Source organism: Crotalus tigris, unplaced genomic scaffold, assembly GCF_016545835.1.
Source record: "Crotalus tigris isolate CLP2741 ecotype Arizona unplaced genomic scaffold, ASM1654583v1 scf7180000020216.623372, whole genome shotgun sequence".
NCBI classification, from domain to species: Eukaryota; Metazoa; Chordata; class Lepidosauria; order Squamata; family Viperidae; genus Crotalus; species Crotalus tigris.
In genome coordinates, this window is record NW_024097909.1 from 461,084 (window position 1) to 482,070 (window position 20,987).

Genomic DNA, 20,987 nt, shown 5'->3' on the forward strand with positions numbered 1-20,987 from the left:
CCAGCACGAGGGGAAGGGGTAAAGACCCCCGGCTGGTGAGGTGGAATGGGGGGGGTCCCAGGCAGCCCTCGGCCTCTGGGAATGAAGTCCAATTAGGGGGCTTTGCGGGGTCTTCCCCAAAGCCTCCCCTGAGTGGCCCCTGGGATAGCCAGTTCGAGGGCCCCAGGAAGCTTGCCCCCTTTCCCACCCACCCACCCACTCCCTTTCCTACTCCTGCAAGGGAGGCTCCTCCTCCGTGCTCCTTCGCTCCACGAGTTTGAACTGGCCGCCATCTTGACTTTTTTGACCCCTCTAGGAGCATCGGGGGCCATGAAGCAAATCCTGGGCAGCTCTACCCATGAGGGTCTTATTCCGGGAGGATGAGAGGGGTGGGCAAGGGGTTAGGATAGGAATAGGAACAGAATAATAGAATAGGAATAGGAATAGAATAGAATAGAAGCCGGAATGGACCTTGGAGGTCTTCTAGTCCAGCCCCTGCTCAAGCAGGAGAACCTATGGCATCTGTCCAGTCTCTTCTTAAAAGCCTCCAGTGATGGAGCACCCACCATTTCTTGTGGCAAGCTGTTCCACTGCTTAATTGCCCTCACTGTCAGGAAGTTTCCCCTTTATTCCAGGTTGCTTCTCTCTTTGGTCAGTTTCCAACCATTGTTTTTCGTCCTTCCCTCTGGTGCTTTGGGGAACAACCTCACCCCCTCTTCTTTGGGGCAGCCCCTCAAATACCGGAAGGCTGCTATCACGTCTCCCCTATTTCTTCTTTTCCTTAGACCAGCCCAGGGGTGGGCAACCTTGGCTCTTTTATGACTCGTGGACAGAATTCTGGGAGTTGAAATCCACGAGAGATAAAAGAGCCAAGGTTGCCCACCCCTGGACTAGCCAGACCCAAGTCCCGCCGCCGTTCTTCCTATGTTTTGGTCTCCAGGCCCCCGATCACCTTAGTTCAACGGTTCTCAACCTGTGGGTCGCGACCCCTTTGGGGGGTCAAATGACCCTTTCACAGGGGTCACCTAAGACCATTGGAAAACACTTATTTCCAATGGTCTTAGGAACCGAGACACCGCTCCTCTATCCGTCTCCAGGAGGATAAAAACAACACAGAGAACGGTAAGACTTAAAGCATCAAAGGAGCAACTCGCAGGCCTTGGACTTCTTTTTTTCCAGAAGGCCTCGGAGGCTCCCAGGAGAGGAACGCGCCTCCCCATTCTGCTGCTTAGAAGACCTCCTTGTGTGCCTGTCCCTCGGCTCAGCTCCAAGCCACTGCTGGGCTTCGCCCTTTTCCCTGACCCTTCCTCGCCCCCCATGGTTGGCCAGCATGCCCATCCCTTGGAGCAGTTTTTGGCTGCCCAGCAGGGGAAGGCGAGGGCAGCGCTGGCGACAGGGCAGCGGGGATCAAAGCAAGGCCGGCCCCCTTAAGTCAGTGGTGGCGAACCTGTGGCACGGGTGCCAGAGGTGGCACTCGGAGCCCTCTCTGTGGGCACACGTGCCGTTGCCCCAGCCTCGCCTCTCCTCACGAGCCCCTCCTTTCCAGTAGCCCCCCGAAGGAGAATCGCTCCTGAGCGTGGCCCACGCAGAGCAGCGCAGCCAAGGATATGGCAGCCAGGCAACGTAGACATGACTCTGCCCTCATGCCCCATCACGCAGTTGATGCTGCAGGGCGCGGGCAGAGGGTGTGGCTGCCATAGCGCTGCTGGGCTGCCTGGGCGATCTGGGGCAGGCCCTGGAGGCTGGGAGTGGTCCTGTGGGGAGGCAGAGCAGGGGATGGGGGGACAGAGCAGGAGCAGGGCAGGAGTGGGGCGGGGCCAGTTTTTGGGCACTCGGTCTCGAAAAGGTTCGCAATCACTGCCTTCTGGGGGGTGGGAGGAGGAGGGGGCGGGGCCTGGGCCGCTCTCTTAATTGCAGGGCCGCGCACGACGCCTGCCCGGCGGCGCGCAGAGGCGAGAGCGAGGCTGCCGACGGAGTAGCCGCTCAGCCACCGGCAGCCGGGCCGGACTCACAGCGAGCGCCGCTGCCGCCGCCTCCCCCAGCAAGGTCGGTTTGCCCGGCGCCTCCCCGCCTTTAGCGGAGGGAGGGAGGGGAGGGAAGAAAGCCGGCGCGGCGCCGCCGCGCTCTCTCGCCCGGTCTGCGCCCCCATCCCGGGCGCGCGGCGGGAAGCGCGGCGGGGCCGCCTTGGTTCTCCGGCGGGCCTGACGCCGCTTCTCTCTTGCAGGCCCTCCCGATGTCCGTCGCGCCGCCTCGCCTGAAGCGCTGCCGGCGCCGCCCGCTGGGGATCCTCCTGGCCGGGCTGGCCGCCCTGCTGGCGCTGACCTTCCTGGCGGGCGGCGGCCACGAGGAGCTGCTGTCGCGCGCCCTGCCGCTCCTGCTGCCGCCGCCGGCCGGGAACGCCCCGCCGGCGCCGGCGCCGCCCTCCGCCTTCCAGCTCTCGCCGCCGCCCTGCGCCGCGCCGGCCCCGTGGCTGCTGGTGCTGGTGGCCAGCGCGCCCGGGCACGCGGCAAGGCGGGCGGCGGTGCGGCGGAGCTGGGGCGCGGCGCGGCTGGGCGGCGGGCGCGGGCTGCGCGTCCTCTTCGCGCTGGGGCTGCCGGCCGAGGCGGGGCTGCAAGCGGCGCTGGAGCGCGAGGCGGCCGAGCACGGCGACCTGCTGCAGGGCCGCTTCGCCGACACCTACGGCAACCTGACGCTGAAGACGCTGGCGCTGCTGGGCTGGGCCGCCGCCCGCTGCCCCGCCGCCCGCTTCCTGCTGAAGGCCGACGACGACGTCTACCTCAACCTGCCCGGCCTGGCGCGGGAGCTGGACCGGCTGGGCGGCCCGCCCGACGCCGCCGCCTACCTGGGCCGCGTCCACTGGCACGTGGCGCCCACCCGCGACCCGCGCAGCCGCCACTACGTGCCGGCCCGGCTCTACCCGGAGGCCGCCTTCCCGCCCTACTGCAGCGGCACCGCCTACGCGCTCTCCGCCCCGGCCGCGGGCGCCGTGCTGGCCGCCGCCCGCCACCTGCCGCTGGTGCCCCTGGAGGACGCCTTCGTGGGCCTCTGCGCCCGCCGCGCCGGCATCGCCCCGCGCCACCTGGCCCGCCTGGCCGGCTCCGCCCGCTTCCCGCCCGACGCCTGCTGCTACCGGGAGGTGCTCTTCAGCGCGCACCGCGTGACGGCCGCCGAGATGCTGGCCGTGGCCGCCGCCCCCGAGCCCTCCTGCACCGCCTGGCAGCGCCTGCTGGGCCTGGTCCGCTGCAAGCTGCTGTCCTGGCTGTCCTCGGAGCCGGACGACCCTTGAACCCCCTCCCCGGGCCGGCCTTGGACGGACTCCCCTCTGCGGACTGCGGGACGAGGCGCTCCCACCTGTTTCCGCCGCGGAATTCAGCCAAGGGGCGAAGCAAAGGCCAAGCGGCCCCGCGCAGACAGCCTGGCCTCCCCTCCCGGTCGGTCTTTTGGGCTGCCGGCGGAGCGCGCTGCCGTCCTCTCTTGCGCAACCGGCTCCAAGTGGACTTTTGCCAGGCCGGACGGAGGAGGCGCCCCACCCCGAAACTCCGGGTGGAGTCTGACAGACTTGGGGAGCCTGTGGGACAAGACTCTTGTGGGGGGGGGGCAGGAGAGAGAACTGTCACATCAAGCCAGAATGCGGGGAGGTTGTGAAGGCTGCAAGTCTGGCCAGGTCTGTGGGACAGGGATGGATCCTTGGGGTTGCCCAGATCCACAGGTTCACGTGGGGGGGGTTTGCAGCCCTTAGGGAAGGGAGGCTCTCTGTGGCCTGCAGGATAACCCCCCCTCCCAATGTCCAAGAATACTTTTGGGGTACCACTTTGGCCCCTCATCCCAAGGATGTTTCCGGGCCCCGGGGAGCCCCCATTCTTTGCCTACTGGAAGAGGGGGAAGCGGGGGCAGCCCCCCCTCCTTCACAGGGCCAGAGAGACAGCACACAACACTACAAATCTACAAATGGCAAGTGTGTATTTATCAAAGCTCAAGAGTCCAAATAAACTGACGGGTTTCGGGGAAGGTCCACGGGGCCAGGCGTCCAGCCCACGGCAGGGGAGGCCAACGTGCCCTGCCAGCCTCCTTCGCCCGCTATTTCCAGAAACGATCCAGCGCTGACCTGCGGGCTGCAGGAGCTGCGGCCTTGGGTGTCACCAGCTGCTTTGTCTCTGCCTTGGCAGCCAAGCTCTTCCGGATCAGGGCCTGCCGGGAGGAAGGTGGCTGGATGTGAACTGGAATTGGCAGAAGCCCTCCGCCTCCCCCAAGGGCCCCCTTCCAAACTCCAGAGCCAGATGAAACGCTTCAAAGAACTTGAGGCATTGTTTACTTTGAGGCTGACACCAGGTGACCCATCAGATGGATACTCCAGAATCAAATGTGAACCTTTTCTTACCCTCTGATGTATTAAAAGGAAACATTTGGCAACCACATTGTGGCTCAGCAGGATGGGGGGGGGGCTGGGATCCAGGGAGGAGGGGGGGGTGGAAGGAGGCGGGGAGGAGCAGTCAACCTCTGGAGGAGACTCACCCGCTCTTCCTCGGCGGCCACCTTCTTCGTTCGCTTCAGCCTGCTGCCTGCCGAATCCCGGCCCTTCAGCCTCCGGCGAGGGGAGAAGGGCGCCTTGGCCTCCGGGTCGAAGCCCTGCAGGGAGGGGGGCACGGAGTCAGCGTCCCCAGACCCAGAGCTCTGCAAGGCCACGCCTTGTGCCCCCGACTCCCATCGGTGCCCACTGGCCTACCAGCCTCTCCGCCCGCTCCTTGTGTTGCTGGTCCAAGGAAATGGGGTCCACCCTGCCCAGCTCTGTGGGGTCCAGGCTGATCAGCTCTGACGGGATCTGCGGAGAAGAACGGGCTGTGAGGAAAAACAACGGGGTGGGGGGGGGAATGGGGCTCCTCCCAAGTCCCCTCTTGGATCCGGGGCCTCTGGAAGGGCCAAGGAAGAGTAGCCTCGGCTGTGGAGGAGCCCCGCTGCAGGCCGGGGATGAGGGGGCGCTGAAGTGGGGGAAAGAAGCATGGGGGCACAGTCCTGGGGGTCTCACCTTCTCCAGGAAAGCTTTGACCTCCCATTCCTGCCTCTGCCTCCGGCTGCGGAAGGGGTTGTTCTCCAGGGCATCAAAGTTCGGCTCGCCGGCACCTGCGGAGGCAACCCGGCTGAGGAAAGTCCTCACAAAACGGGAGTGAGCCCATCCCCACTCCGCCCCCCCCCACCCTCCTTACCTGGGACCAGAAGGCTGGCAAAGCCCTTCTCGTGCCCCACGCCCAGCACGTCCTCGAAGGGGCAAAAACGGAGGCCGTGGGAGGGGCCAGGCAGCCCGTGGCACAGGTAGGGCTTCTGCGACGGGCGGGAAGAGATGTCCTTGTACACCTGGGGGAGAGCGGCGGCAGCTCATGAGGGGCCAGTCGGGGAGGAGGAGCCCCGGGCTGTGGGAGGGCCAGACTCAGCCTGCGTCACTCACCTGCACCACCTCCTGGCAGGCAGCCCCCAGGAGCCCCCGCTGGCTGAAATCCAGCTGCCCAGCCCCGCAGGGCAGCAGCATGGAGTGGAGGCGCCGATACGCCCGGAGGTCGTAAATGTGCAGCTTGTGGTCCAGTCCAGAGGTGGCCATGTAGCTGCGGGAGAAGGCAAGGAGAGTACCCTTCTGCACTCCGCGCGTGTCCCCCTTCCCTCCGTCCCCCTCCTGACTGCCCCTTTGCTCACCTCCCGGAGGGGTCGACGGCCACGGCCCTCACGGCCCCCTGGTGACACAGCAGCCGGACCAGCGGGGCCTTGGCGCTGGGGCTCCACAGGGTCACCGTCCCTGCAGAGGAGGCAAAGGTGGGTGGGTCAGTGGGCGGAGGCGCTCCGGACGAGGGCAAGGAGAGGCCCATGCAGCCCACCCCACTCACCATTGCTGTGCCCCAGGTGGATGATAGCGTTGGAGGGGTTGTGAGCCATCACCGCCAGCCGGCCGGCCTTGGTGCAGATGGTGGCCACCTCCTTCCCCACCGAGATGTCCAGGTACTGCAGGAAGCCTGACTCGCTCTGGGGGGGGGAGCAGAGAACAGAGTTCTGGGGGGAGGTGGAGAAAAGTGACCCCCACACACACATCCACCCATGCCAGGCTTCGAAACCTCGCTACTCTCCATCCCACCTGACTTTGGTGGATGGCTGAGGGCTCTGGCTTTGGCCAGGGGTCAGTCTAGATGAGCACGGGGTTCCCCCCTACCTTCAGATTCAGGAACCCACTGAGTTTGGGGGGGGGCTTTTCTGCTCAGCTCAACCCAAGCCGTGAAATCAGACAGACTGGGTGTGTGTGTCCGTGTGACTGCTGCTACACAGGAGCTTCCCCCCCCCCCCGGTCAAGGACCCCAGGTAACCCCCTTCGGAGAGGCGGCCTGGCCGGTGGGGCCCAGTGCCCGCTCACCGCTGTGGCCAGCAGGAAGTGGTAGGGCAGGAACTCCATCCGCTGGACGCCGTGGAAGCGCTTCAGGCAGTTGAGCTCCACACCCTGGTTGTCGTACACGTACAGCCACTTGCGCTGGGCCACGGCAAACATGGCCTCCGTGTGCAGCCAGCTGCAACACACAGGGTGGAAAGTGGGCCCGCCTGCCCCCCCTCAAAGCACAGCGGTTCCTTTGGGGGAGCGGGTGGACACGGACACCCCAGCCAAACCAAAGCCTGCAGTTGCGGGTTGAAATGCTCACAAGTTGTGACTGTCGGAGTGGAACCGTGCCAGCAGGGTTGGGCCGATGACTGCAGACCCTGAGTGGGGGGGGGACCTTCGTGCTCCCCCCTCCCTCGTTCATTCCCCCCCTCTCTCGTCATGCTCCTCACGTGAGGTCCGTGACAGTCTCCATGACGTTCATCTCGCACATCAGGGCCTTCGTGTGCCAGTCCAGGGCCGCCACGTGGCCCCGGCGCCCCCCCAGGAGGAGATGCCTGAAGCGGGAGCAAGGCAGGGGTGAGGGGGCGGGACACAGGAGACTCCACCCCCCAACCTCAGTGATCCGAGACCCTTCGCAGAGCCCGCTCACCGGCCGTTCCGTGTGTAACTGAGCCGGTACGGGCCGAAACGATCCAACCGCAGCTCAAAGTGCTGTGGGAGAAGAGGCAGCACGATGGTGATGATGTTGGGGGCCCCAACCACCCCCCAAACCAGTAACTGCCAGTGCACCCCATTTCAGAGCGCCCCCCTCCACCTTGGCACCGGCTGCGAGGTCCACGGCAGCAGCGATATCGGCCTGGGTGATGGTGCAGGTGTCCTCCTCCTCGTCCCCCTCCAGAAACCTGACACGGGGAAGAGAAATGGGGGGCGGGGGGAGAGGGAAGGGGAAGGGTCAGCGTTGCCCTCCAGACTCCTTTTTCATTGTTGAAAGAGCAACGCAAGGCCCCTTAAGAGTTTAAGTCCTTGCAACAAAAACAAAATCCCGTTTTCAAAAAAGGTGTCGAGATCTCCAACATTGGGGGTCCAAACGCCAACAGAAAAGTCCTCTCCCCCCCCCAGCCCCCCCCACATCCCACAGGAGAGGTGGAGGAGGGGCCGGGGACTGGAGGGCCGCCCCCTTCCCCTCCACTCTGGGCAGATGACCGAGGGCTGTGGGCCCTGCAAAGGGGTTGGACCTGGGCCTGTAGCAGGGAGGCTGCAACCAAGAGACCCCTCCCCCTGCCCCCCCAAGTGCTAAAAAGCGCAGCAGCAGCAGCAGCAGCAGAGAGACCCTCTTCAACACGGGAGTGCCAGGATGCAGCTGCGCAAAAGACAAGGGGGCTGGGGGGGGGGCAGTGGAACAGCTTGCCACAGGATGAGTTCGCAGGTGGGTGGGGTGAGGCGTCCGTGGTGCTCTCTGAGCTGGCTGGTTCTCCTGCAGACGTTTCATTGCCCTAACTAGGTAACTATCATAGATAGATAGGTAGGTAGGTAGGTAGGTAGACAGACAGAGATAGATTAGACGTTAGATAGTGATAGATGAGAAATGAGACAGATACAGATAGATACAGTGATAGGTAATAATAATAATAATAATAATAGTAACAACAACAACAACAACATTGGAAGGGACCTTAGAGGTTATCAGGTCCAACCCCCTGGTCAGGCAGACAGAGATACAGATAGATTGGATTAGTTATAGATTAGATAGATAAGATAGTGATAGATGATAGAGATAAGATACAAATAGATAGATTAGATTGATACAGACAGATAGACAGACAAGATAGATTATAGATTAGATACAGATGGATATAGATTAGGTTATAGTGATAGATAATAATAATGATGATGTTGGAAGGGACCTTGGAGGTCATCAGGTCCAACCCCCTGCTCAGGCAGATAGAGATACAGATAGATTAGATTAGTTATAGATTAGATAGATAGATAAGATAGTGATAGATAATAGAGATAAGATACAGATACAAATAGATAGATTAGACAGACAGACAGACAGGAGGGCTCCTTGATGCTCTCTTCATGAGCCGGCTAGTTCTCCTGCAGACATTTCTTGACCCAACTAGGCAGCGTCATCAGGGCTGGGACCGCTAGGACTAGCACGGGCGACGTTCCCTGGTTTGGGCCGTGGAGTGTCTACAAGAGAACCGGCCGGCCCAAGAGGGCACCAAGGGCCCCTCCTGTCAGCGGCGGAGACCCTCCTTCCTGGGTGGGGGGCCAGGAGGAGGGGGGAGGGGCTCACCCAGGTTCCTCCAGCAGCAGCAGCTCCATCCGGGCCGCCTGGCGAGCCGCCGTTCGGGCCTTCTCCTCCTGCGAGGCCAGCCGGTGCTTCAGTCGCTCGCTGGACACTGCCTCCTGCGGGACACGGACACGGCATCATAGGAGCACGGGAGGGGGGCCCAGGAGCAACTGGGGGTGTGGGGGGCCAGAGAGCTCACCAGCTGCTGTGGGGCTCCCCGCTGGAACTTCTGCACTCGCTCGGGAGGGACCGGGTCAGCGGCTCCAGGGAAGGGGTCGGCTTTCTGCGGGGGGGGGGGGGGGGGAGAGAGAAGCCCAGAGCATGGCGTGGATGACCTGCCTGCCACCCCCTCCCCTGCCCTGCCCCTTTCTCTAGCCTCCCCTCCCCCGCCCTTTCCTCCATGCGCCCGCCCCTCCTCCACTCCCACCCATCACCACCTGCCCTGCCCCTCCCCTCCTCCCTCCCCTGCCCCCCACCCCTCCCCCCTCCTCTCCCTGCCCTCCCTCTTCCACCCCCTCCCCCTCCCGCCTTTCCACCCTCCTTCCCCCTCCGTGGGCACTCACCCCGGAGATCTGTTTCTTGCCGGCCGGCTTCGTCCTCCGCGGCCGCTGGCCCTTCTTGGCCTTCGGAGGGACGACCCGCTCGCCTTCGGCCGGGTCCGGCTCCCCGTCCCAGTAGCGCCGCTGCCTCCGCCCGGCCTGGAGGGAGGGAGGGGCGAGAGGATTGGGGAATATTGGGGGGGCATCGGGGTGGGCGCTCCCCCTCCCTGGAGGCTTCCCAAGACCGGGCGGACACCCCATTGTGCAGGGCTGCAGTGGGGTCCCCTGGTCGGGCGGGGGGGGTTGGACTAGATGACCTCCAGGGTCTCCCTCCCAGCTCTGTGAGCCCTGCAAGCGCCCCCGCCAGCGTAGGGAGGGGGGGAGCAGCGCCTCACCTTCCTCCTGGTGGGAGGGGCAGCCGCCCCCCGGGCCGCCGCCGCCGCCTCGCCCGCCGCGCCCCCCGTCTCTCCCCCCGCCATGTCCTCTTAGCCGCTGCCCCACGTGGAGGAGCCGCTTCCGGGACGGGCTCAGCTGGCCGCCGGAAGTGACGCACCAGGAGGCGGGTGTGGGAGGCAGCAGTCACCGCCTTTTACGGAGCGGGGGGGAAAAGCGGCGGCGGCCATTTTTGAGAAGGGCACGGCCTCCCGCCCGCCTCCCTCGTCCGCCCGGGTAAATTCCGGCGCGCGGAGCGGCTCCGTAGGGGGGGCGGAGGAAGCGCCACTCGTGAATCCTCGGCCTGGCTCGCCCTGCGATTCCGCGGCGGGGATTAAAAAAAAGAACCGTTGGAAGAAAAGGAATCGTCCGCCGCGAACGCCCCAACTTAAAATGGCTGCGGCATCCTCCGCTGCCCTCCCGGCCTGCCTTGAGATGGCCCCCGGTAGGCGGGGCTTCCGGGAGGAGGCCGATGTAGCGTTGGTTCCGTCCGCCTCTGAAAGCGGGCCTTCAGGCCAGGCTAGGTGATCTCGGCTCTTTTAGGACTTGTGGACTTCAACTCCCAGAATTCCTGAGCCACCCATCCTGAGGGGAAAGGGAGAGGCTTCCAAGCGGAGCCAGGCTGGCTCAGGAATTCTGGGAGTTGAAGTCCATGAGTCATAAAGGGGGGGCCATAGTTCCTCCTGCTGGCTGAGGAATTCTGGGAGTTGAAGTCCACGAGTCCTAAAAGAGCCGAGGTTGCCTAGCCCTGGGCTAGGTGGAAAGGATGATTGTGGGAGTCCACCCAACTCGAAGTTTGAAAAAAAAACCCTGCTTTAACACAACCAGGAAAAGAGAGAGAGAAAAAAGAAAATGCAGGGATGCAATTGTAGAATCCCGAAGAGAGAAAACCAAACAAAAAGGCAGAAATCGTGGGAGCTTTTAAGAGGAGACTGGACAGTCACCTGTCTGAGACAGTAGAATAGGCCCTCCTGCTTGAGGGGGGGGGGGCTGGACTAGAAGACCTCCTATTCTATTCTATTCCATCTTCTATTCTGTTCTATTCTATTCTACATTCTATTCTATTCCACTCCATTCCCTTCTATTCTATTCTACATTCCATTGTATTCCATTTTCTATTCTATTCCATTTTCTATTCTGCATGCTATTCTATTCCATTCCATTTTCTATTCTATTCTATTCCATTTTCTATTCTATTTCTATTCTATTCCCTTCCCTTCCCTTTTATTCTATTCTACATTCTATTGTATTCCATTTTCTATTCTATTTTATTCCATTTTCTATTTTATTCCATTTTCTATTCTATTCTACATTCCATTCTATTCTATTTCTATTCTATTCTATTCTGCATGCTATTCTATTTTATTCTATTTTATTCCATTTTCTATTCTATTCCATTTTCTATTCTATTTCTATTCTATTCCATTCCCTTCTATTTTATTCTATTCTATTCTACATTCCATTGTATTCCATTTTCTATTCTATACTATTGTATTCAGCACCGCTCCCCCAATTGCCAACTAAGATTCCCTTGGATTCCCACAGCTGAGTTGTTGTTGTTATGACTGGCTGGACTCTCATCCACACACCCCCTCCCAGCATCATCTAACTCTACGAGCGAAAGAGAAAAGATGGCTACATTTCCATCGGTTGTCAAAGTAAGAACATCTGATGTTAGCAGTGTTGACTAATCATCATCATCATTATCATCATAATAAAGCTTCCAACTTGGAGGTCATCTAGTCCAACTCCCTACACCATTTCAGAAAAAAGGCTGTCCAGTCTCTTCTTAAAAACTTCCACTGTAGGAGCATTCACTGCAGGCTGTTCCACTGATTAATTGTTCTCACTGTCAGGAAGTTTCTCCTTAGTTCTAGGTGGCTTCTCTCCATCCGTTGCTTCTTGTCCTGCCTTCAGGCGCCTTGGAGAACAGCTTGACTGCCTCTTCTTTGGGGCAGCCCCTCAAATATTGGAAGACTGCTATCCTGTCACCCGTCATTTTCATTTTCTTGCGGCCTTTTGCAAGCTCCGCCCTGGCCTTGCTGGGATCCAGCGGTCACTTTATTGGGGGCTCTGCTGGAGACCAGACTGGTTGGCTAGGGAGGGAGGGAGGAGAGCCCACCAGTAGCACCAGTTTTGCAACCCCTCCCCTCCCCCCCAGAGGGCCATTCCAGCAGATGCTCCCTTCGCTCTCTCCCCCTCCCTCCTCGATGGGGGTCTCCCTTTGGGCCCACCTCACCCTCGTGGTTGTGGGGAAGGTTTTCGGAGAACGGGGCCCATATGGATGGTGCAAAGGTGTAAATACAGACCTGGTGCCAGTCACACTGATTTGTTCCAAGCTACCATCCCTGTTTGAACAGGTCCTTTTTCAGCAGAAGCTTTCAGGGACACACACAAACCCCAACACAAGTCCACTTGCACGGAGGAAGCGGAAATTCTCATCCTCCCACTCTCGGTCCAGCCCTGTGCCCTTCTCCAGCAGGCTTGGTTGACTTCCTAGTTATAGCAATCCTGGGATCTCCTGGTGCTCTCCCATCCCGTGGCCCGGCTATACTCCTCTTGGACCAGCCGTGACCCTCTGGCGGTCACTGCCGGCATGAGATCGCCCACCTGGACGGGCAAAGGCTGGACCCCGGCCCCACAGACGGCTTTCTTCCAGAGCTCTGCGGAAGATCCCATCGGGCTGGGTGGCACCACGTGGGCCCTAGGAAGACCCCCCCCCTTGTAAATACGCGTGACGTCAGAGAACGGGGGGAAATCTCTGTTAGCCAAGGCCAGCCCCTCCCCCCGGGGAGTCCCCGGGAGAGGGGCTTCCCCACCGCTTCCCTCCGCAAAGGGGATCGGCGGGGCTGGCTCGCCTCCCTCGGCCGGGGGTCTCCTTCGCCGCGAGCGAGCGAGCCTGCCGGTGACCGCCTCCCGCGGCGTCGAGGCCATTGGCCGCCCTGGGGCCCCTCCCCTTCCTCCTCCGCCGAAAGTGAAAGCGGCCCCGGCCGACGCAGATCGTGCAGCGTCGCTCCGCCGCTCCCGGTCCTCGCCTGCACGGCCGCTCCCATCGCCATGGACGCCCCCGCCCGCCGCGCCCGGTGCCCCCTCCGCCCGCGCCCCCTCCTCCTCCTCCCCCTCCTCCTCGGTGAGTGCGGGCGGGGGGCAGGGGGTCCTGGGCCGCGGGGGGGAGGGAGGGAGGGGCTCCTGCGACCCCCGAGGGGCCCTCCAAGCCCGCCCCCCCCGGCCGGAGCCCTCCCGCGGCGCGACCCCCGGAGGAGGCGGCGGCGGCAGAGAGGCCGGCCAGGCTCCGGCCGGGGATTCCCGCTGGGGCGGGGCCGCTTTCCCTTTCGGGGCGGGGGGGGGTGGAGGCGGGGCGGGGCGGGGCTGAGCGCCTCCTCTCCCCGCAGGAGCCTCCCTGGCCGCCTCCCCCCCGTCGGCCGCCGCCCGGCTGGGCTGCTGGTTCGTGGAGGAGGCGGGCGGCGGCCGCGGCGGGGCCGGCTCCGTCATGCCCAGCGACCTCAGCCAGCGCCGCGCTCTGCTCGTCCTGCCGCCGCCCGGGCAGCGCCTGCCCGAAGCCGCCCTGGAGCCGGAGCTGCCCGCCGAGGTGGAGGCCGGCCTGGCCTTCCAGCTGCTGGGTAAGGGGGGCGGGGGAGGGGGCGGCTCTCTCCTGGCGCTGGACGGGGCGGGGGGCTCCGGGGGGCACCGGCTCTGACCCCCTGCCCGTCTCCCCCCTCTGGGCAGACCCCTCCGGCACCCTCTGGAGCGGCAAGGAGGCCGGCGCGCGTCCCCGCTGGCAGGGCTCCCGTCTGCCGGGCCGCGGAGGGGCCGAGGCCGCCTGCGAGATCAACCCCTACCCGCCGCGGGAGGCGCACGTGCCCTGGGCGGCGGGGCTGGCGGGGCGGACGGGCTCCCCCCGATGCCTGGAGGGCCGCTGGGTCATCGCCACCATCCAGAGCCCCGAGGCGGGCTTCGGCGTCAGCACCATCCTGCACCAGGAGGGGCCGTTGCCCGGGAAACCGCAGACTCCCAGGGTCGCCGTGGCAACAGGTACACCCACACGCACACCCTATCCCTGTTTGGGGGGGTGCCGCCCCATCTGGGCTTTTCTTTAATAAATGCAGGAGCCATCCTGGACTAATGTGCAGGGTTTGTCCTAGGCAGGAGCCGCAGTGTAGATGGGGGGACCAGATCCGTTCCCCAGCTGGCTGGGGAGGATGGGAGTTGCAGGCCAACCTATCTCCCTAGTGTGGTGGTTGGGAGGAGGCAGCCGGAGGTCCCCAATGAAGCCCTTTCTGAGACCCTCATTTCAAGGAATAAGGAGCCCTCCTCCTCCTCCCCCTCCCCCCTCCTCCTCCACAGCCGTCCTCTCCGTCTTCACCCGGACGCCCCGCCTGGAGTCCCGCCTGGGGAATGACGTCCTGCTGGACTGCGGCTTCTCGGCTCCCCCCACGGCCTTCTCGGTCGAGTGGCGCCACCAGCACAGCGGGGCCGGCCGGGTGATCCTGGCCTACAACGGGGCCGCCCAGCGCGTCACGGTGTCCGAGGAGGGCGCCCGGCTCTTCCTGGACCAGGCGGGCGGCAACGTCTCGCTGCAGCTGCAGACGGCCCAGGTGCGCCACGAGGGCACCTACATCTGCTCCGTCTACCTGCCCCAGCTGCAGGCCCAGCAGGCCGTGGAGCTCAGGATCGTGCGTGAGTTGCCCCCCCAGCGCCCCCTGTCCCCCCTGTGCTGCTGCACGCCCTTCCCCCGGGTTGGGTGGAGCCGGCCCATAGGACGGGGGGTCTCCTCCAACGTCTCCCTGGTTTCCAGGGTAATGATAATAATAAAAGCTGGAAGGGACCTTGGAGGTCATCTAGTGCAACCCTCTGCTCAGGCAAGAAACCCTCGCCCTTAGCCTCCCCCTCTCTCTCTGCCCCCCCAGAGCCGCCCAAGGTCACCCTCCGCCCGATCCCCCTCCCGGTGCCCCTGGACACCCACACGGACCTGGCCTGTGAGGTGGCCGGCTATTACCCGCAGAGCATCTCCGTGGTCTGGAAGTGGCGCAGCCCCGGTGCCCCCCACCAGGCCCTCCTGGACACCTGGGAATCGGGGCACCGGCAGGCGCCAGACGGCACCCACAGCTTCACCAGCTTCGCCCGCCTGCCAGCCCTCCAGCCGGGGGACCAGGGGGGCTCATACAGCTGCCACGTGAGCCACGTGGGGCTGGGCCAGGAGGGGCTACAGAAGACCATGAAGCTGAACGTGGCAGGTAGGCGCAGGGGAGGGGCCCGGCCACGTGTGGGGGGCTGCCTGGAGGGGGGAGTGGAGAAGAACGCGAGGGCCAACTGAGGGGAGGGGGTGTCTGGGAGAGCCTACCCCCTTCCGGGGGGGGGAAGTTGATGTCCATTTCCGGGCCTCCCCCGCCTCCCTCCCATTCCAGGGTCTTCGCTCCCCTCCGTGGAGGACGCCATTGGCCTCTTCCTAGTCACTTTCCTGCTGCTGGGCTGCCTGCAGATGCTTTCCCAGCGAGGTGAGTGAGCAGCGACTGCCGCCCCCCCATCCCCGCCCCCCCCCCCTGCTCCCTGACTGGCCGTCTTTCTCCTTGGCAGTCTTCGGAGAGAAGAAGGAGACGGCCGAGCCGAGCGCCCAGGGCCCTCCTCCGCCCGAAGACCCTCCGGCCGCGGCTTCTCCGCCCGAGCAGGGCCAGGGGGCCGGCAAGCGGAAGCCCTCTGGAGCCGGGTCCTCGTCGCCGGAGCCCACCCCGAAGTGACCGTCCTGCCGGGGGGTGGAGCCTCCCTCTGGATCCTCCCGGAAGGGCTGCAGATGAACGGGGTGGGGTGTTGGGAGCCCCCCCTTCCCCCTGTGGATCTTAGTTGGCAATTGGGGAGGGGATGCTGAATTTGCTTAGAGTGCCTGTCTGACCTTCCCGCCTGTTCCCTCTCCCTCCCACCCCCTTGGCAAGATGGGGGGCCTCCCTACCTGTTCCCGGGGCCCCTGGGAGGGTCGGGGCCCTGCCCTCGCTTCTCCCCCCGGACGGCTTCCAGAGCAGGGTCCTGTGTGGCCGGCCTCGTGCAGACCCCCTCCAAGTGCTGGATTGGGGGGGCTCTTAGAATAACGGAGCCAGCCTGGCCTGCTCTGGGCCCCCAGGGGGGAGGCCTTGAAAAGCCCGCCGAGTTCCCCCCCCCGCATATGTTGGTTCCCCCTGCAGTGTGAGCCCCTTTCCTAGTACTGAAGGGGCTCCCTTAGTTGGGGTGGGGGGACTTTTCTGCCGCCCCCCCCCAGAACTGCAAGACCGACTTGGCCAGGGGTTGGTCACGCAACCGAAGTGTGTGGCTTCCTGTCCTCGTGGAGCCCTGCGTGCCAATCGATCCCAGGAAGATGCTTTGGGAGGGGGTAAGCAGCCCCCCCCCATTGCAGGCTGCCAGGCATGGAGGAGACCCCGGCCAAAAGGAGACAGGAGCCCCCCTGCACCCTCTCGTCCCCCGGAAGATCCGGTCCTGTCAGCAACCGAAGAATTTTCCTGTGGTGCCACTACCCACACAGACCATCCCCCCTCCCAAGGTGGTGGGGCTCCTGGCCGCTGCCCCCTGGGCCGCAGGGTGCTACTCCCCCATCCCATGCCTGTTGGGGTTCGCCTGCTGTCGATTGTTGGCTGCTTCCCTTGCTCTGCGCATCGGCTTATAAAGATTTCCTTTTCTACGTGTCGTGTGATTGGAGGTCTTTGGGGTGCGGGGGGAGAATGGGGGGGCTTGCAGGATAAGGGGGTGCCGAGGAGTCCTCCCTCCACCACACCCCCCTCAGATGGAAACTTGGGGTTCCATCCTTGGCAGACGATGAGACCTTTCTTTGCTGGCACTGCCAAGCACGGGGGGGGGGGAGAGGGGGAGTCAGATCCCGGAAGCAAAGCTTTTGTGTCGGTCAGCTCCAGGGTGGCCGAGGACTTGGCGTGAGGGTAGCCCCCCTCACCCTGCTGATCCCATCCTGTTTCTCGAGACGGGGAGCTCCTCCCTTCTAGGGGTGCCCCCCATCTTCCCCAAGCTGCCTGATTTTGGGGGGAGACACACCGGTGGGTTGAATCGTCCGGAGGCTCCAGAGAGGCCGTCCTGAATCCTGCAAACTGGGGGGGCTCCTTGAAAGCCCCCTCCGGGTCGGGTTGCGCCCCCTCTGAGGGAGCCAGCCCACCGTCCGGGGTCCTCCCCGGGCTCCTGTGGGGTGGCCGTGGGTGCCAGGAGTGGCCCTCTGGGGGGTCGATGGGCCACTGGCTGTCCCTCCTCGCTCAGGTGTGGATGCCCACCCTGCGCTGGTGTGGGGCTGCAGGAAGAGGCGCCCCAAGTGCCAGCAGGTGCCAAATGCAGCCGGGCAGGCAGGCGCCAAACCACTGCGCTGGTCCCCACATCAAAGGGACCCCGGCCTGCAGATTCTTCTGGCGGGAATCTCCCCACAAGGTGGGTGAGGGGGTGAAACCCAGAGGGTGATCAGGCCCCGGTCTTAATTCCTGGGGTGCCGTTTTGATTATCGTGGCTGTTACGGCCTCGGTTCTGGAGCTTTAGGAGGTGCCCAAGATAAAGCAAAATAGCCCTTGGGAGCCCCTTCCTCTAAAAGATGGAGGTGGGGGAGCAATTAAGGAGAGAGTACAGGAACATACGGGCAGTCCTCGGCTTATGACCGCTAACGAGCCCAACATTTCCATCGTTAAGTGAGACACTTGTGAGTTTTGCCCCACCTTACGACCGACTGCCACGGTTGCTAAGTGAATCGCTGCAGCTGTTAGTTAGAAACCTGGTGGATTTCAATTCCCAGAATTCCTGAGCTGGCCATGCTGAGTGAGGAATTCTGGGAGTTGAAGTCCACCGGTCGTGAAGGCGCCATAGTTCCTCCATGGTGGCTCAAGAATTCTGGGAATTGAAGTCCACCAGTCATAAAAGAGCCAAGGTTCCCCACCCTTGGACTAGTCTAAAGAAAAGAAGAAATAGGGGAGACACGATAGCAGCGTTCCACTATTTGAGGGGCTGCCTCAAGGAGGAGGGGGGGTGTCAAAGTATTCTCCAAAAACACCAGAGAAACAATGGTTGGAAACTGACCAAAGAGAGAAGCAACTGTCAGAATCCAATTATATTTCATCTTTAAATTATCAAATATAGAAACTCCCAATTCTGCCTTCTCTGGATTCTGCCATAAGAGGGAGAGAAGGGGGAGAACAAAGGGGCTTTATGGCCCTCACTTCCTTCTTTACACTTCAAAGAGCTGAATGCTGAATGTGTGTTTATTGTAACCTCGAAGTGTTAACATACCAAAGGAGGGAAGTTGCCTTTCATGTAGTTATCTGAAGTCTCCATCAAGACGGAAGAAAGAAGAAAGGGAGTGGAATTGTGATACTTGAAACTATCACTGGAAGGGGGGTTGATTGGGTGGGACTACTGGGGAACCCCTTAAAACCTTGAATGGGAGAGCTTGGACCCCAAGTCCTGTCTAGCATGCCTGCAACCATTTTCTCTTAATAAAGGATTCCTGTTGGAAGAATTATTCCAAGAGTTCTGTCTTCTTAAGATGCAAAGTGGGGTGGGTCCTTACATTAGACAGGACTTGCAAAATTAATCCACCTGGAAGGAAGACCCTTGCCGGGGGATTTTGCAAAAATTTACCATGTCAGACAATGGAGCAAGAGAGGGGGAAAACTCCCTGGAAAGAGAGCCGCTGACCCAGTTGGAACCTTGCCAGATGTTGGGATCCGAGAGGCCAGATTCCTCAGGAGAAGAAGTGGTGGAGACACAGGACCACAAGCCTCGCTGGTCGATGGGCGTTGGAAAGAAAAGTGAGTGGGGAAAGGAATCAAGAAAGGTGACCCTGAGACGGGGGACCAAGCAACCAGAATGGAAGCAGGAGATGGAGAAATCCCTGCACGCAAGTGAAGAGGGAGGAAGCTGGGCACCGTACTCAGACTGGATCCTAGAGAAAGCTATTGACCTGATGAAGAGAACTCTCAGCTCCCTAGGAGAGGAGAATACTGAACCCTACGGCCGCCCCAGTTCCTGGAGCCGCAAAGGGAGAGACACCGAGGGGGACATGGAACCTGCAACCCCAGGGACATCTACTGATCCAGGAGCTCCCACCCCCTACCGGACCACAGATGGCAATCTGGACGGAAGGCACTACCACCCACAACAGAGGCACCGATCCATTCCAAGACGTCCACCATTGGAAGTGAAATTCAAAGGGGAGCCAACACGCTTGGGGTTTTTCCTAACCCAAATCCTCAGCTACATGGAGGAATATGGGCAGGATATTCCCAGCGACAAAGCCCGCATCCGGATCGTGCAATCTGCCCTGGATGGACCAGCTGCGGATTGGGTAGTGAACTTGCATGACTCCAATGCCCCAGAACTCAGTAACTTCAACCGTTTCATGTCCTCTTTGAGAAGACGATTTGAAGACCCCCTGGCTGATCGCAAAGCCCGTGAAAGAATAACAACGATGAGGCAGGGCAAACGCCCAGTGGCTGAGTATACACAAGAATTCCGAGCCATTGCCAGCAAACTGAATTGGCCAGAAGACATCCTCCTTGGCCGTTTCAAAGACGGACTAAACTATGATCTATATGATGCTTGCCTGCCCCGAGGGGACCCACATCGACTTGAGGAATGGTACGTCTTGGCAGAGGAAGCAGAGATCGACATATTGAAGAGGCACCGCCGAGGAAAACAATGGAGCCGCCCCCCGCCTGAGCTGACACACCAACCGGTGAAATCATCGGATACAGCCAAGAAGCAAATGGGATGTTTCAAGTGCGGAAGAGAAGGGCATCGAGCTGTAGAATGCCGCTCAAAGGCCCCCCAGCACAACCCAGACAGATCCCCAATCAACAAACCCGGAAAGTATTCAGCTAAGCCAAAAGAAACGGCCATGAGAATGATGGAAATTGCAGAAACCCCCACCTCTGCTCACCAAGGGGAAAGGACTCCAGCCTACACCACAGGGCCGGTGGATGCCTCAGATGACAGCTCGGAGGGCGAACCCCTGGTAAGTGGATGCATCACACCCATCTTCAAAACAGTGACTATATTAATCCCCCCCATGCCCGAAGCTGTGAAGGTGAAAGCCTTAATAGACTCTGGCTGTACCCGCTGCCTCATTAGCCCAACACTAGTGGGGAATCTGGGCATCCCATCCAGGAGACTGGAACAACCAATCTCATTTGGCCAGCTAGATGGATCCATAGCAGGGGGGGTGCCAGCTACCCTAGCCACTCTGCCAATACACCTCTCCCTGGGCAACCATGAAGAGGACTTAACGTTTGTGGTGACCCCAGGTATGGAATGCCCAATGATTCTAGGGATGGAATGGTTGAAAAAATGGAACCCCTGGGTAAATTGGAGGACGACAGAAATCAAATTCCCGAAGGGGGACCCTATGGACTTAAAACCCCAAGGGAGGCTACCAGAATCAAGAATAGAAAAAGCATCCATAGGAGAGGAAAAAAGATTAACAGAAATACCAGAGGAATATAGGGACCTTGCTGAAGTCTTCAGTGAGGAGAGGGCGAATGAGCTTCCCCCCCACCGACCCACAGACTGTACCATTGAATTCAAGCCTGGGGCAAAACTCCCGAAGCCCAGATTATACTCCATGAGCCCAAAGGAGAAGGAGGAAATGGAAAGATTTATAAAAAAAAACCTGGAGAGAGGTTTCATTGAGCCAGCCAAGCCTAAAGTGGCTGCCCCGGTCCTTTTTAGAGAGAAGAAGGATGGCTCTTTACGTTTATGCGTGGATTATAGGGCCCTGAATACAATCAGTGAAAGCAACCTATACCCGCTGCCCCTCATGAAAGACATGCTGTCACACCTATCGAAAGGGAAAAATTTTTCTAAACTAGACTTAAGGGAAGCTTACTATCGAGTGAGAATCAAGGAAGGGGACGAATGGAAGACTGCATTTAACTGCCCCATGGGGTGCTATCAATTCAAAGTCTTGCCATTTGGATTACAAGGGGGCCCTGCAGTCTTTATGCAATTAATCAATGACGTTCTAAGGGAGCACCTGTTTAAGGGGGTCCTTGTTTACTTGGACGACATTCTTATCTTTACCGAAACAAAAGAAGAACACGTCAAACTTGTCAGAGCGGTTTTAAAGAAGCTGCGAGCCGCTCACCTATATGCCAAACTCTCAAAATGCGAATTCCACCAGGAAAGGATAGACTACCTAGGCTATCGCATATCCCCACAGGGCATTGAAATGGACCCAGAGAAGGTCAAAGCAGTACTAAATTGGGCACCACCCCGCACAAGAAAGCAACTACAAAGTTTCCTGGGCTTTGCAAATTTTTACCGCCAATTCATCCCCTCATTTGCACAGATAGCCTTGCCCCTCACTAACTTACTAAAAACGAAGGGAACATCCTCAGTAAAACCTAGCCAGCCACTAACATGGACA

General features: G+C 61.0%; 3 protein-coding genes across 3 annotated transcripts; 2 read left to right on the forward strand and 1 right to left on the reverse strand.

Moving 5' to 3' along the window:
• Positions 1-1,896: 1,896 nt before the first annotated feature.
• On the forward strand, positions 1,897-4,394 carry LOC120318402 (beta-1,3-galactosyltransferase 4-like). The gene is made up of 2 exons (XM_039365956.1): positions 1,897-2,025; positions 2,204-4,394. Exon 2 carries the CDS (start codon positions 2,213-2,215, stop codon positions 3,263-3,265), a length of 1,053 nt encoding a protein of 350 aa, XP_039221890.1. The 5' UTR covers positions 1,897-2,025; positions 2,204-2,212; the 3' UTR covers positions 3,266-4,394.
• WDR46 (WD repeat domain 46) lies at positions 3,923-9,705 on the reverse strand. The gene is made up of 16 exons (XM_039365944.1): positions 9,559-9,705; positions 9,188-9,322; positions 8,824-8,907; positions 8,628-8,740; positions 7,143-7,230; positions 6,978-7,039; positions 6,778-6,882; positions 6,368-6,518; positions 5,850-5,985; positions 5,662-5,761; positions 5,420-5,573; positions 5,181-5,328; positions 5,003-5,097; positions 4,703-4,798; positions 4,492-4,605; positions 3,923-4,167 (listed from the first exon to the last, which is right to left on the reverse strand). Exons 1-16 carry the CDS (start codon positions 9,640-9,642, stop codon positions 4,057-4,059), a joined length of 1,776 nt encoding a protein of 591 aa, XP_039221878.1. The 5' UTR covers positions 9,643-9,705; the 3' UTR covers positions 3,923-4,056.
• A 2,907-nt stretch (positions 9,706-12,612) lies between these two features.
• On the forward strand, positions 12,613-16,259 carry LOC120318400 (TAP binding protein). The gene is made up of 7 exons (XM_039365954.1): positions 12,613-12,725; positions 12,988-13,215; positions 13,322-13,627; positions 13,940-14,272; positions 14,503-14,829; positions 15,001-15,090; positions 15,170-16,259. Exons 1-7 carry the CDS (start codon positions 12,653-12,655, stop codon positions 15,328-15,330), a joined length of 1,518 nt encoding a protein of 505 aa, XP_039221888.1. The 5' UTR covers positions 12,613-12,652; the 3' UTR covers positions 15,331-16,259.
• The last annotated feature ends 4,728 nt before the right edge of the window (positions 16,260-20,987 follow it).